The sequence below is a fragment of the Dromiciops gliroides genome, chromosome 5 (assembly GCF_019393635.1).
Source record: "Dromiciops gliroides isolate mDroGli1 chromosome 5, mDroGli1.pri, whole genome shotgun sequence".
Classification (NCBI taxonomy): domain Eukaryota; kingdom Metazoa; phylum Chordata; class Mammalia; order Microbiotheria; family Microbiotheriidae; genus Dromiciops; species Dromiciops gliroides.
In genome coordinates this window covers 125,411,644-125,426,833 of record NC_057865.1, presented here as the reverse complement: position 1 = coordinate 125,426,833, position 15,190 = coordinate 125,411,644, and the positions used below count along the sequence as shown (strand labels likewise).

The 15,190-nt window shown below is 37.1% G+C and overlaps 1 protein-coding gene across 13 annotated transcripts in view; it reads right to left on the bottom strand.

Annotated features, from left to right (window-relative positions):
• The window catches only part of CADPS2 (calcium dependent secretion activator 2), a 746,428-nt gene that overhangs the window by 93,076 nt on the left and 638,162 nt on the right, over window positions 1-15,190 (bottom strand). For 8 of the 13 annotated variants that reach the window (XM_043965472.1, XM_043965471.1, XM_043965468.1 and 5 more), the window contains 4 exons: window positions 14,503-14,658; window positions 13,106-13,253; window positions 12,297-12,311; window positions 3,982-4,056 (listed from right to left, as the gene is read on the bottom strand). In XM_043965472.1, the coding sequence (XP_043821407.1) occupies window positions 3,982-4,056; window positions 12,297-12,311; window positions 13,106-13,253; window positions 14,503-14,658 (394 nt within the window). The remainder of the gene's footprint in view (window positions 1-3,981; window positions 4,057-12,296; window positions 12,312-13,105; window positions 13,254-14,502; window positions 14,659-15,190) is intronic. The other 5 variants (XM_043965470.1, XM_043965479.1, XM_043965481.1 and 2 more) reach the window with 1 other exon arrangement.

Here is a 15,190-nt window from a genome sequence, read left to right as displayed (position 1 = left end):
TAATTTCTGAATATTGAAAAAGGTATCAGAAATAGTTCATGCCAGATTAACTTCATTCCCTTTTCTGAAAGGATTACTGAACTAGTAGATTAGAAGAATGTTATAGTCATTCATTGTATACTTGAATTTCAGTTAGGAATCTGAGAAAATCTCTAATATTATGCATGGGGAAAATGGAGTTGTGAAAATATGAATTGCATCAGAGTGTAGATTTAGTACTGGTTAAATGACTGGACCAAAAATCCAGATGGATTAACATTAACCTGGAAGGAAATCTTTAATGGAGTGCCACAGAGCCCCTTTCTCTGATTATATTATCTTTGCTGTTTAAATAAATGACATGGATAAAGGCATAAAGAGTGTTAATTCAATTCTCTAAGTATTTATTAAGTATTTTCTATGCAGTGCTAAGTAGGCACAAAAGATGATGTAAATACAATAGTCCCTTTGCTGTTCAGATTTGTACATGATGCAAAATTGGGATTGTTCCACACGCTGGATGACAGGATCAATATTCCCAAATAACTCAAAAGGCTTGAAATATGGGACAACACAAATAAGGTGAAATGTGGTTGATGTAAAATCCTATATTTGTTTTTTTAAACATTTGGTTTTAAAAATGACTGTATAAGGACAGGTTGGGGGAGTTCTAGCTGAACAGCAATTCATGTTATCTTAAAGTCAACATATTTCAAGCTCAATATAACTTCAAAAAGTGATATGGCAGCCCAAAACAAACAAACAAACAAAACTGAATCCAGTCTCAAAATGAATTATTTGGATCACAGAGTCCAGAAAGTCAGTGTGAAGTAAAGTGTGGAGAGTCATCTCTGGAGTCAGAAAGATGTGGTTTGAAGTTCTGTCTCTGGTATGTACTGGCTATGTGATTGTCATCAAGACAACCCTTAAGGGCCAGAGGCAATCATCCCAGAAGACAAACTATGGAATAGTTGCCAATTTGCACTGGTAGAAGTTACCTCACCTTATGTTCCCTACACCCATGAAATCATAGGTCTGCACCAAAAAGTGTCCATAATGAAATAGTAGGTTTGTTGTGTAACAACAACAACAAAAATAGCTTTAAGATTTATTTCATTTATCCTCACAGTAGTCCTGTGAAGAAGGTGATATTATTATTGGCATTTTATGGAGAATAAAGCTGAGAGAAGTTAAGCTTTGGCCAGGGTCACCCAAGAAATAAGTATCTTTGCAGGATTTGAAGTCAGGACATTCTCTGGTCAAATTACATCTGGTATTTAGTTCCAGACATCAACATTTTAGGAAGGACACTGAGAAACTGGAATGTGTCCAAAGGACCAAGATGGTGAGGTTACTTGACCTCCATATATGAGGAGCTATTGAAAGAACTTGGTATGAAGAATGGAAGACTTATGGGGGACTTCAATGCTGTCACCAACTATTTATCTGAAAGGCAGTTTAACTTGGACTCACAGAACAGAACTAGTAGTTAATGAGTGGGCAGATACTTCAAAGACACAGGTTTCAACTCATACAGAAAAAAACCCATTCCTAATTGGAAATGAGGAGTGACCTAAAGTAGAATAAACTATTATCACTGGAGAGCTTCAGAGAGAGGCTGAACAACACTTCTTAGGGATGGTGTATAAAGGATTTCTGTTGAGGTATGGGTTGGAAGAGATGACCACTAAGGTACCTTCTAATCTTGACCTTCTGTTATCCGTGATTCTATTTTTGGAATTCAATTCTTAGAGACTAGCATGCTAACCTGTGCTATCATATGTACTACAGATGGTGGAATGTAACAAGCATTCCTGACCGGTGAATCTGCAGGGAAACCCTAGAGCCTAGTAATCCCTCCTTTAGTTCATAAGTGCTCCTTGATCGGTCAAGCATAAGACACCCAAAACAGCAAGTGAAAACCCCTATTTAGCCAGAACTAAATAAAACAAGACCCCTTTTACCTAAAACCTCCTATTAAATCTTCTTGTTTGTTTTGGTGTAGATCTGGGATTTCTTCAGGATAGAGGACTCTTGGAGAAGAGACTTCCTCGACCAATGCAGACTGGTGACTCATCTGGCCACTTAGAGTCCTGAAGAATTGTCTAAGGGCACTGTGAGACATTAACTTGTCAAGGTTTACCCAGCCAGTGTGTGTCAGGATTTGAATCCAGGTTATGCTGATTTGAAAGCCAGCTCTTAATATATTATGTGAAAAAAATGTTCCTGACCACTCCCCACTGGCATGCCTTTTCCCTTTCTGACTTACACTAGGGTATCTAAAGTATATTACTGAGGTTTAGCTGCATCTATTTCTTAAAAGACATCACAACAAGGGTATATATTTCTGGAAAAGTAGGGGAACCAGTAAGGAATCTAATGTAAAGGATGGTAATAGGCTTCTAGCCCAAAGGTTGCACTGGTGTTCACTATATATGTGTGAATGTGTATATATGTATATGTGTAGGTATATGCATACACATATACACACAACACAATATATACCCATGTACACATGCATGTATACATGTATACATCCATTCACACAATATACACTACATACACATATTCTTATATATACATTTATGCAAGTAGGGAGTCTCTAATGTGCTGGGTGGCAACTCTATGGAGGCAAAAAACAAAGGGAAGAATTGCACAGAATTAGAAGGTATGAATGAGTCACAGCCTTTCCTGGGAAAGAGACTACTCATGCCAAGATGGTCTCAAATGCAAAGGTCTATTTAAATAAACAACTCTTAATAGAACCTTCTGTGTGGAACATTTCCCTTAGAATGGTTACCAAAAGTGTAAACTCATTTCTCACTTGTCTCTTTTTTGTTGTGGTTTATTTCTCTACCACCCCACCCCACTACCTCCAGGTAATGTGGGGTGTGCATGTGTGTGTGAGCACGCATGCACACGAGAGTGAGCAGTGGTGATGGTAGGCAACAGAATAGGTGGACATTGTCAAAGTTTTCCTTTCCCTTTCACCTAAACCTTTTACCTTTCATCTCAAGAGGTCAGATTAAACAAGGTAGGAACTTTATCCCTGCCTTTTCCTAAATTTATGGCCTGAAGCGGAGGGGAGGGGGTAAGGTGACAGAGGGAGCTTATGAATCATGCAAATAAATATAATACAAAATAATACACAAGTAGAGGAGGTGGAAACATTTTTTCTAAATGGGGTCTGAAAGGAAAGAACATAGCATTATTGAAGAAATATGACAGGAACTAGTAGAATGTGGACACTTATTAGGTACTAATAAGGACAAGTATTTTATTACAGTCTATGAGGACCAACTCTTTGCAGTCTTTGAAGTCATTTCCTTCTCTTTCCGTGTTCATTTTCCCCTCCTTCTCCCCCAAACATCTCTCCCCTTAAAGTTCCCAGTACTTGTCCTGTCCTGTCTTCTCCTTTCCTGCTCTTAGGATGGGGATCTGATGTTGTTTATTTAGACCTTAACATAAATTGTGTTTATAGTTTTTTTTTATTTTTAAGGCTTTATTTCTAATTGTAGAATGAACTTGTTTTATTCCCTATTAAAGGAATTTCAAACCTTTGGTGGCAGGTGGGAGTGGTATATTTTAGAGGCAGGAAGCACGCACCCAGTGCTATAGATAGCTGTCCATTTTGCCAATCTATGACAAGTCTTTTAGCTTATATGAACTGAGCACCTAATATCTCCCCCCTACCATATGGACTAAATTCAAGGATGTGGACTAGGAAGAGGATAGTAAAAGACCATGAACTTCAGCAGCTTTGCTAGAAGGTAAAGTAATTCCACAAAAAGTAAGACTAAAACAAAGCAATAACTTGTTATGAACCTTATGCTAAAACCTTTAGATGAAAGTGGTTTATGTAGTTCCATTTTTTCAATTCATTTTTCTTGTTCAATCGGATTTTTACAAAAGGAAATGCAAACATTTCTAATAATTCTATATCTGGAGTCAACGCTTTATTCAACAACAATGACAATGGGAATAAATGATATATTTCTTTACCTTTGAGACCAGAAGTGAAATGATGTCTTTTACAGTGTCTTCAATCAAATCATCTATTTTTGAATGATACTGTTGCTAGGTGTTAAAAGACAAAGATGCATTAGTGTGGATATGAACACAAAACTTTTGTCCTAAGTCATAAACACTTTAAAAGCTTCTAGCCCTGACAGATCAGATGTACTCAAAGTGATCGTTTTGAACCTCAGAATAACAAAACCTTGAAAACGATCTACCCAATCAACACTTTTTTTACATTCCATGTTGAAAATTTTCCCATGCACGCTGTCGAGTTAAGCAGCTAATGGGGTTATTATTTAGATGAATTGAGTTCTTATTCTTATTCAGGCGAAGGAATGTGAAGGATACTTTTTTTGTCTCCTCCTCTATAATTACGGTGGTCGTGTATTTTTCTAAAGGGTTGGTTTAGCTGGCGAAGCAAAAAGACTAGAAAAAGATTTAATTAATACAGCATTTCATGTCTGACAACTCTCATTCATAAGTTATTTTAAATGTGCTCTAGAAACAAAATGAGCTCCCAATTGTTCATTCTAAAAGGACCTTTTTGTCAGCATGGGGAGCAGCAGTTTATACAATTCTTACAATATGCTCAAGCAAGGGCAAAATTAAAATTTCATCAACAAAGGTGAATGGATGGTAACAAATTAATAGGCCATAATAGGTATTATGAAACAGTACTCCCTCTCCACAGTCACAGTCCTGTTCCTTGTGAAAAAGACGCCTTTAAATAAATACAAAAAAAAAGATATATTTAAAATAAACCTGAAAGACTTTTCCCCCTCCTTTCTTTAGAGAATACTACAGAGTTCTATTCTCAAATTAGCAGGAGCTAGGGCTATTACTGCTCTGTGAAGACACATCAATTTAAACAGTAATTCTTCCTTGAGAAACATTTATCTGACAGCACATTGTCCCCAATAGCCACTTCACACAAAATGTGACTTGTAAAGACTAACCCTATCTTGATAGTTCAAGGCTTCTTGGAACAGCGAACATAATGCATAGAGGGAAAGTACTGAGGTCAGTATAAATATTAGACCAACTTAGCAGCTGCCAAGTGAAGAGTTTGCTAAAATGTAAGTTTTTGAAAGCTGTCTTTCAAAACTCCTTCTGAAAACATGTCTCAAAGTTTCCACACAGAGCAAAATACTGACTTAGATCTGCTTTGGTATACCAAGGAAATGATTGTTTTTTTTTTTTCTCATCGGGTCATGAAAATCATATCAAGTAAGTTTCTACCTGCATGGAGCCCAACAGAAGAAAGAGTAAATTTGTGTTTGTGTATATTTATATGTGTAGCAATTCTTTTATAGATGTGTGATTTTACTTTTATTTTTGGTGGGAGAGTGGGGAAATGGGTGACAAATATATAAAATTATATACAATATATATTTTATAGAACATATATGTGCCTTCTTTAAAAAGATCTCTATGATCCATATCCATATATGCATCTATATGTGTATCTATCTTGATAGCATCTATATATCTACTGCTGAAAGTAAATATTTTGTTCAATGAAACAGTAAAGGTTTACTGAATTCAATGACTATTGAATTTGTGGCCTTAAGTAGTCCCTATACTAGAGTTCCCCAAAATGGCAAAAAACATGATGAGAAGCTGTTGCTGAGGTACTGGCACACTTCCTACTTTTTACAACAGCTCAAAGTATATAAAAAGGAGGGTGGGGGGGAATGTGTGGTGAGAAAGAAAAGTAGTCTTGAAAAAGCCATCTGGCAGTTAAGGTCCTGATCCAGCCTAAATTACCCCCAACTTTCTGCGCCAGGCAAGCCCTCACAAGAATGTTTCCTAGGCCCCCAGCAACTGAACTATTCAGAGAGAAGCTTGGTTTGCTGAGGAAGCCATTCCTTACCCCTCCCCAAATTGCTAGGAAAAAAAAATCATTCTTCTTTCCCCCTCTAGGCCCTCCCCTTCTCCCAAGTTTAAAGTTGTAAAACTGACTGGGTGGTGGATGAGTTTATGTAAATAGACTCTGCTGCCCATCTCGTGTTTTGCCACTCTCTTTTCATAAAACCACCTTCCCTCAGATTTGGCGTCTCTTCAAGCAAGAGGGAACTGATCCAGTCTCTGACTGTAGCCACTCTTCAGCATGGATTAGGGAAGGGATTCAGGATATGGATTCAAGGCTTATTTCGTTTTTGAGCCTACAGATTTTTATTTTTTGTGGTGACCCAAGGAGGGCTTTAAAGAAAGATACTCAACTGGAAATAACCCAACGGAACGGGCCCCAAACAGATCTCCAAAACTCATCGGTTGAGATTTGGCCCAATAGGTTTATTGACTTCTCCTCACTTGCCTTAACTTTTAGTTTGTATAATTTTATTGGGTTATTTAATGACCCCCAAAGGTGTTATCACTCTCCAAGAGTTCCTGGGATATCTTTCTGGGTTAAGCTTTTGGGTCAAGTCACACCCTATGTTTCCTGAAAACAAATATGGGATGAGCTATTGTAGATGATTCAAAAAGATGAAATCTATCATGGACCCTTGGAGTGACAGCCATCTTAAAAATCACAGCTATATTTAGCCTCAATTAAAGTTTAAAAAGAGATTTCTGTATAACTGTAAATATACTAAATAATCGATAACGCAAAGCATTAGATAATTAGATAATCCAAAATTTGTGTTGGATTTTAGAACATTTCCACCAGTCAGTCAATAAGCATTTCTTAAATATATCCTATGTGCCAAGTACTGTGCCAGGGTCTGGAGACATAAAGACAAAGAATGAAGCAATTTCCACAATCTCGGAGCTTCTATTTCATTATATATCATTCTATTAATAATAAAATATATTATAATATGAATAATATTTCTCTAAAAATTTTTCAGGCCCAGACCTATGATTCCCTTGATATGCAGAACTCCTGAACTCTTCTCATTCAGATCAGAACCTGATCTCTAACATGTATAGTTTCCTGGGACAGCAAAAAGTTATAATTTGCCCAGGGTCATATCGCCATTATGTGTCAGAAGTGGATCTTGAACCTGAGTATTCCTGACTCTAAGTTCAGCTCTCCATCCATTATACCACAATAACTCACTCAAATTTACTTTTAAATTATGGGGAGAATTAATATAATTTGATAATAACATAACTCCCCATATACACCTTGGCTGGATAATGGGTGGAGATGGCCCAGGAACACTGTGAATAGTGTTCACAAGCTGGTCTAGAGTATAATATTAATATTGCACACAATCCCCTAAATGAACAATTCAGAGCTAATCATACAGGATCATAGATTTACAGTTCAAAGGGACCTCAGAATTCATGTAGTCCAACCCCCTCATTTAAGTGATTTGCCCAAGGTCACACAGGAAGTGAGCATCAGTGGTGGACCCAGCTCCTCAGATTCCAGAGCCAGTCTTTCCACTATAACACACCACTGCACTAGTCAATACCAGAGAAAATTTTGTTTATGAGAGTTGGATAATATTAGAAATAATTTTATTGGGACCCTTAGAGCAGAGGCTTATAGCCAAAGAGAAGCAATCTTCATTTTAACTTATATATTATATATTAAAAGTCCGGAATAGAGGTTTGGTTTGGCCATACCAAAAATCCTATGAAAATCTCAGTTTCTTGTCAAACTGACATCACTATATCCTAGGCCTTTCATGGCTATCAAACCTTATTGAGGCCCTTTACTCTTTATACAAGCAGAGAAAAACATTTTTGATTCCTACTCTAGGGGTAAGCAGCTGTCATCATAGATTCAAGGGCAAAGGCAGTACCCTTCAGGACTTTTCCTGCTTTTCTGGGTCTCAATACTTATGAGAACAAGAAATTTAAGGGGCAACTACTTGTATAAAATCTCAGCCTTATTTTACACCAAAAGAATTCAGCATCAATTCACCTCCCTGTTCTGATGAAATCACATAAGAAATGAAGACCAGCCACTTTCTTGTTCAGTTTAATGGTCTTAAAAGAGTTTTGCCACAACTTCTGGGATGAATTTTAAAGGTTCTGGATTGTTACTTGTGGGGATAGAAATCTTCTATTCTGAGAACAAACACAGCACAAGGAAAGATGGGCCCCCATGTTGCCCCATTAAAGGGCTTTCATCCTCACCCGATGGGATCGTCAGATGAAGTGGCTTTGAGGGCAGATGAATGCCTATGGCCCATTGAGTGCTCTGCTTTTCTGCTGTGATGGCTAACGAGGTCTCTAAATACGGTGGTGGTTTTGTGATCTCAACATCTGTCCCGGAGGGCCAGGGCTGGGATTGCTGACTCATTTCACACAACTGTCACATGGTAAGAGCATTCAGCCACTAATCAGTCTATTAAACACTCTTCTGAGTGGTTACAGAACATGCTTGCATCATCACATGTCACTTAAGAAAACAGAATAATAATTTACAAGCACAGAAGGATTTGCACTAATAGGGATGAGAAAATTGGAATGCAATTCTTGGCAGGTTTCTGAGGAAGTTTTCTCTACAGCAACCAAAGGCTCTGTCCTTATAGTTTAGGGAATAACACCCTGTCTGCTGCTTTTAAACTATGACATAGTTCAGTGAGTTTCACACTTTTCTACTGATAACATTTTTACCAAAGCATATTCAGCAATAGCTGGACTCACTGTCCCTTGTACCAAAATATTTAGAAACAGCATTTGTAGGTTACTTTCTAAAGCCTGGGGTCTATAAATGGGACTTCTAGTCACAAGCTTAGTAAGTTGCTGGATATCATAGGCAGAGTCAATACTAATACTCAAAGTGGTTCTTGAGCATTCAGAATGAAGAAGGAAGATTTCTGGGGGCTGTGGGTTTGATTTCATGGGGGACAATGCTATGGGTGAACTTCTTCATCTTGCAGTTCATTTGTACCATTTTGTAAGGTGGTTATGGGGCTTTAAAATGCACCTTCAGTGCTGTATGAATTATGTCAGTTATAGAGAAATTAATTTTCTTATAACTTTTAAAATGGCTAATCTTTAAAACCATGCCCTTAAAAAAGGAGAGAATTTATTTTTAAGTGGAATAATTCTTTGCTATTTATGAGGATTTTAGTTAGTAGAAGCAGAAGTTGTTTGCCATCGTTATAGGATATTTAAGAAAAAGACTTGTGTTTATCTAGTCTCTCCTCCTTCCCTTTATTTTACAGATAAGGAAACAGAGGTACAGAGAGATGAAATTCCTAGACCACTATCACATGGATAGTTAGTGGCAGACACAGGTCTAGAACCTGGTCTTCTGACTCCAAGTCTAGTACTCTTTCCATATTATTCCAGAAGAAGATTTTAGAACAGCAGCAACAAACATTAGATTTTTAAAAGCAACAAATAGATGGAATCCATAATAATGGAAAGAGGAAATGGCTTCATAAATGAGATGAATAAAGGGGTTTAATAGATGATTTTTGGGCAATCAGAGGCATATCTGTATTAAAAACTTAGATGGATAGATGAGATACTGGTATCCTGGCCAGTTCTTGCTTGCTAAAGCAACTAGAGGTAATGATATAATTGATTATAGACCAAGAATCTTTGAGAACAGTTTAATATTTTGTAATATTTGCATTGAGGACTTAAAAAGTAATAGACAACTGAATGTCTACAAATCACACATTCTCAATGACATACAACTAGGATTAGGCGATTTTGTATCACAGGTACACATATGTAAACACATTAATTATGGTCAAAGACTTAAAATTTCTTCTGGCCAGATTTAGTCTGGAGAAAAAGGTGAACATCAGGAATTATATGGATCACATTTCTGTTTGTAATTGCATTCTCAAACATAGCTGTTTCTTTCTTTCTTTTTGCTTCATTTAGACCTGTTCCATTCAATTAAGCAAATATTCATTTAGTATCTACTATGCGCAAGGTACTATTAGTATAAACAAGGGTTTGTGGGTTATGGGTCCCTGGTAGGTGAAAATCAAATAAAAAATCATTTTGAATTACAAAGGGATCAATATAGAAGTTCTTACTTAAAGAAGAAATTAGTTTCAAGAAGATGAATTTAATGAGAAATACAATTTAAAATTTGTTGTTCTCTACTATAAATATTAGGTCAGATTTTAGTCATAATACACATTTCCACAAATTTGACATTGTTTTTATAATGACATTGTAGTAACACATTTGCCTATTATAAACAAATGTTTCACTGTTTGCTCTAAAGAGTAACTCTATCGCCAACTCCTCAGTCCTCCCCCCTCCAAAAAAAAAAAAAAAGAAAGAGAAAGAAACCTAAGAACTCTTGTCTTGATTAAGGACATAAGTACATGAAAATGTTTGCACTTCTGCAATCTGAAATAATTCAAATGACCAGTAATGCTCTTATTTAGCATTCAAGGGAAAGAAAGTTGAATAGAAGTCCAATATACAGATGTCATATTGTTTCTCCAATATTGTAAATTCTACCTAGGAGGCAAACTCTAGCTGTTACATTATTTTACCTATAAAATACACTGAAATTTTACTATAAAACTTATTTCTTTATAGAACTCAATTTGGCATAAGTCTAGGTCTCTCAGATCCTACCTATAAAGTGGTCCTAGAAAAAAGACCCAGATAAAGAGGCTTCAGTGTATGTTGTTTTAACTATAATACATGTATATATAAAAATATAAATAGGGCAGCTAGGTGGCACATTTGATATAGCACTGGACTGGAAATGGGAAGACTCATCTTCATGAGTTCCAGTCTGGCCTCAGACACTTATTAGCTATGTGACCCTGAGCAAATCACTTAACCCTGTTCTCCTCAGTTCCTTATGTGTAAAATGGGTTGGAGAAGGAAGTGGCAAAGCACTACAGTATCTTTGTCAAGAAAACCCCAATGGGGTCATAAAGATACAGACATGACTGAAATGATTGAATAACAATATCACCACCAACAAAAAGACATAGATAAACTGGATGTCAATAAGTGACAGCTTGTGATTCATTGTTGCAGCTCCTACTATTATTACCTGCCATATATCACCATCCTCTTTTTTCCTTATCTCAGAAAATGTTAAAGCCATAAAACAGTAGTGATCAGCAAATGGCAGCAATGCTGGGGGGGGGGGGTGATGTTACAAAGAAACTTCAGAAATACCCCCCAGGGGTTTCAGGGACCCTGAGTGGGGTCCTCTTGGACCCCCTTCTATAAATAACCTATACATAAAATAATCTCCAACTCTGTTATACAGCATATCAAAAATCTATGGGCAGGGGCAGCTAGATGGCGCAGTGGATAGAGCACCAGCCCTGGAGTCAGGAGTACCTGAGTTCAAATTCGGCCTCAGAGACTTAACACTTACTATCTGTGTGACCTTGGGCAAGTCACTTAACCCCAATTGCCTCACTAAAAAAAAATCTATGGGCAGGGGCAGCTAGGTGGCACAGTGAATAGAGCACTGGCCCTGGAGTCAGGAGGACCTGAATTCAAATCTGGCCTCAGACACTTGATACTTACTAGCTGTGTGACCCTGGGCAAGTCACTTAACTCCCATTGCCTCACACACACAAAATCTATGGGCAGCTATTTGGTGCAGTGGATAGAGCACTGGGATTGGAATCCTGAAGACTCATCTTCATGAGTTCAAATTCAGCCTCAGAAATTTTGTAGCTGTGTGACCTTGGGCAAGTCATTCATACCTGTTTGCCTCATTTCTTCATCTGTAAAATGAAGAAGGAAATGGCAAACCACTCTGGTATCTTTGCCAAGACAACCCCTAAATGGAGCCATGAAGATCCAGATATGACTGAAAAATGACTCAACAAGAAACAAAAATCTACTTAATTGGGGGCCTTTGGGATACTGGATTGACTATTCAATGAAATGAAATTAAAGCAGTAGAAAGCACACACTATTTCCCTTTTGATTTTTAACTATGACATCTAGAAAGGACAAACTTTCACCTGAGTGCTAATTTTGAAAACAACACTTCCTAAATCTAATTCCATCTAAGTTATGCATCTAACCTAAGCTAATTTCATGCAACTAGTGCTAGATGAAGATTGTAATATCATAGGAGGGCCTTTGTATTTTTTCCTTAAGTGGCTTTACCATTTTTAAAAATAGAGCAAGTGATAAATTATGGGTTCTAAAGCCTCGAAGGAAACCTATAACATTACCTAATTTGCAAAGGATTTACTTAGATTTCAATTATTTATTGAACTGTTGATATACAGATATTACCAACTAGCTTAAAAATGCCTAAAAACAGATTTAGTTGACTAATACATATGTCTACTTGTATATATAATTTAACAAAGAAACATTGCTAAAATGTGAAAAGAAAAAAGCAGGTTTCTGAAATAAAAGGCACTTACCCACTGACTACCAAGCTGGAACATGCCATGGAAAATAAAAAGACCAAGGAGAACATATAAGGGAAGAATAAGGAAATGGTGAAAGAATAATTAAAATGAAAAAACAAGCAAAACAATATCAAATTCAACAGATGAGTTCAGAAAAATGTTTACATTCACTCATACAACAGGTTCAACAAAGACCAGTCACAGGGGAGACTATAATAAGGGTGGTTTGCAAAGTTCTAGGTGTTTTCTTTTCACATACAAAGCTACACTCAATCTACATATCAAATCAAAGCCCATGACATCTTTTCTGTAAAGAAAGGAGAATTCTAGCTAGTTTTCCAACAGGTTTCCAGTTCTTTAGAGGAAGTTTCTAGTTGCCTCTTAAAAATGGACCCTTTCATGCCAAAAATATATTCCATAGAGTTGTTGTTTTTTTGTTTTTTGGTGTGGCTGCTTTGCTTTTATTTAATTCAAAATTTGCATTAGCTTTATTTGTATAAACAAAACAGGTCTTTTAATAACCTTCTAATTTGTAAAAAAAAAAGCTTGTAGAAGGGGAAAACCCAAGGATGTAAAGGGACCTGCCTGGAATTCAAGGGCCACTTTAAAAAAGTTTGATTTATACTTTCAGATAATAAAGAAGAAAATGACATGAACAAAGTAAAAAGGGCCATGTAATTATCCAGTGAAAGAAAAGATTAAATACATGGTGTTGGAAAACTAGTTTTTAATCCAATAAAGTGAACACCTTCTGTAAATAGCATGATTGTACTGCCAATTTGCCCAACATTCTACATTTCTACATGCACGATTTCACTCACCTCTTGTCCACCATCCAGCGCACAGAGCTTGGTGCTTTGCTTTTTGGCATCGACTAAGACGTTAAACATCGTGCATACACATGCTGGAATGCGTAGGTCAGTGGTTTTGTTGGCCTTTTGAAGCTTGAGTTCAAATGCAATTCTTGTTCTATTTATTAAAACATGGACCCAGAGGAAGACAATCTGTCATACTTCCCAGATGATTTGTAAACATGAAAACATTAAACATGATAACTGGAAACTTGCAAATGAGGAACTAGTAGAATACGTCTGTATATATCTATACACATATTGTATGTGCGTGTGTGTGTGTGTGTGTGTGTGTGTGTATATATATATATATATATACATATACACATACATATATACTTGGACAGATGGTATGGGAAGTAGAACCCTGTTCTATTTGGTTATTTTGTAGGAAGCATCTGAATATAATGTTTTACCATAAATTCAAGGCTATTTATTGACTTAGCAGACCCAAACCCACAAGGCCATGAAGAGTATTACTCATTACATTAAGCACAATCCTTTTAATAGCAGGCCTTATGGCTCCATTCAAGAGTTTTCTGAATAACTTGCAAATGCAAGACATCAAATGGCAAAATGCAATGCTTCTCTGTACTAACACATCCCAATGGAAAAACTGCAACAAACCAACCTACAAAAGGAAGGGCTGAAAAGCTCTTAAGCATTTATGTTTGGCAAGAATGTACCTATTTTATACATGTGTTGAGCATGGCCCTTGTAATAAGCCTCTTTACATTATTAGGATGTAATGCTCATTTCAAGATAACTAACAGATTATGGAGGCAGTATTAGCAATATTTGGAATAATTCAAAAGTATATTCATAGCCTGATTTTGATTATGTTTTGAAGATTGTGAGTGGATACTGTATCCTGGAGATGTTACCAACAATGCAGGTAGATGGACAGCCGGGATACCAGAAGCATAATCAATGGGGAGGGCTAACTTGCTATCTAACAATGACATACTCCACTATGCTGAAGGAGTGCGTGGAGGTAACACCTAAGAAATAAGGAAGCTAGCTAACAGCCCCTTTCCATATGTCTCGGGAGGGAGTACACTGGGAAAGCAAAGCACTGAATTCCCAGGGAGATGCTGAGAAGAGCAACAGGAATGATTAATATGGTGCAGTTGCTGCTGATGAGAGGAGTTGCTCCAAACCTGAAAAAAGGCATCAGGTCAATGCTGTACATTTTGTCTAATCCATGCATCCCCAGAGTTGAAGAACCCCAGAGCTGAGTGCATGTTTATTGCATCTCTAGAACATGTGCATGTGCTTATGCCTTCCTTTTTTCATAGCTGTGTAACAGGTTCTGATCATGAGAGATGGAACTTCAGATGCTGAAGAGCGTAAAGATACACCTGTACCTTCTGACGCAGGCCTCAATCATATCGCTGGCCATGAGTTTAAGTCTTTGCTCTAAGTGGTGAGCAAATTCTTGTTCTGGCCAGTGCAGATCACAGACAAACATCTGCAGTGCATCCAGTTTCCAAAAGAGATCTTCTGAAGTGGCCGATCCATTGCTAGAAAAAGGGAAAAATAAGATACATCATAACATTGTCATAGGTAGCATCTGCTGTGTTAAATTACTGCTAATCCTCCCTCTCCCAAAGCTTTCCTTGCCCTTTCTCTCACTGTAAGGTGGGTGAACAAGAGAAGACTATGAACTAGACCATTAAGAGAGCTAAATAACAGGGAGGGGGGTGGTGGAAATGAAGTGGACAAGAATGCTTTACTAATGAAGAAACTAAAATTCACATATAGGAATATGTCATTTCAACATTCTTTACCAGATTCCATTACTTTGAGTGTCAGATAAATAAACAGATTTTGTTCCAGATAATTCAAAGATATAGATATAAACCACGCCTCTGCTCTTGGTGCCTGCACAGGTCTGTTTGTGTATCTATACATTGGCAAGCATGTGACTAATGGTGATTTCAAATTCTGAGTTTTGGGTGTTGAAACATGCGTAAACAATTAAAGGAGCAAAAACGGATCCAGGTTTGGAAATCTGGATTATTGTTACCTACTTTGAAATCCTGTGCCAAAACC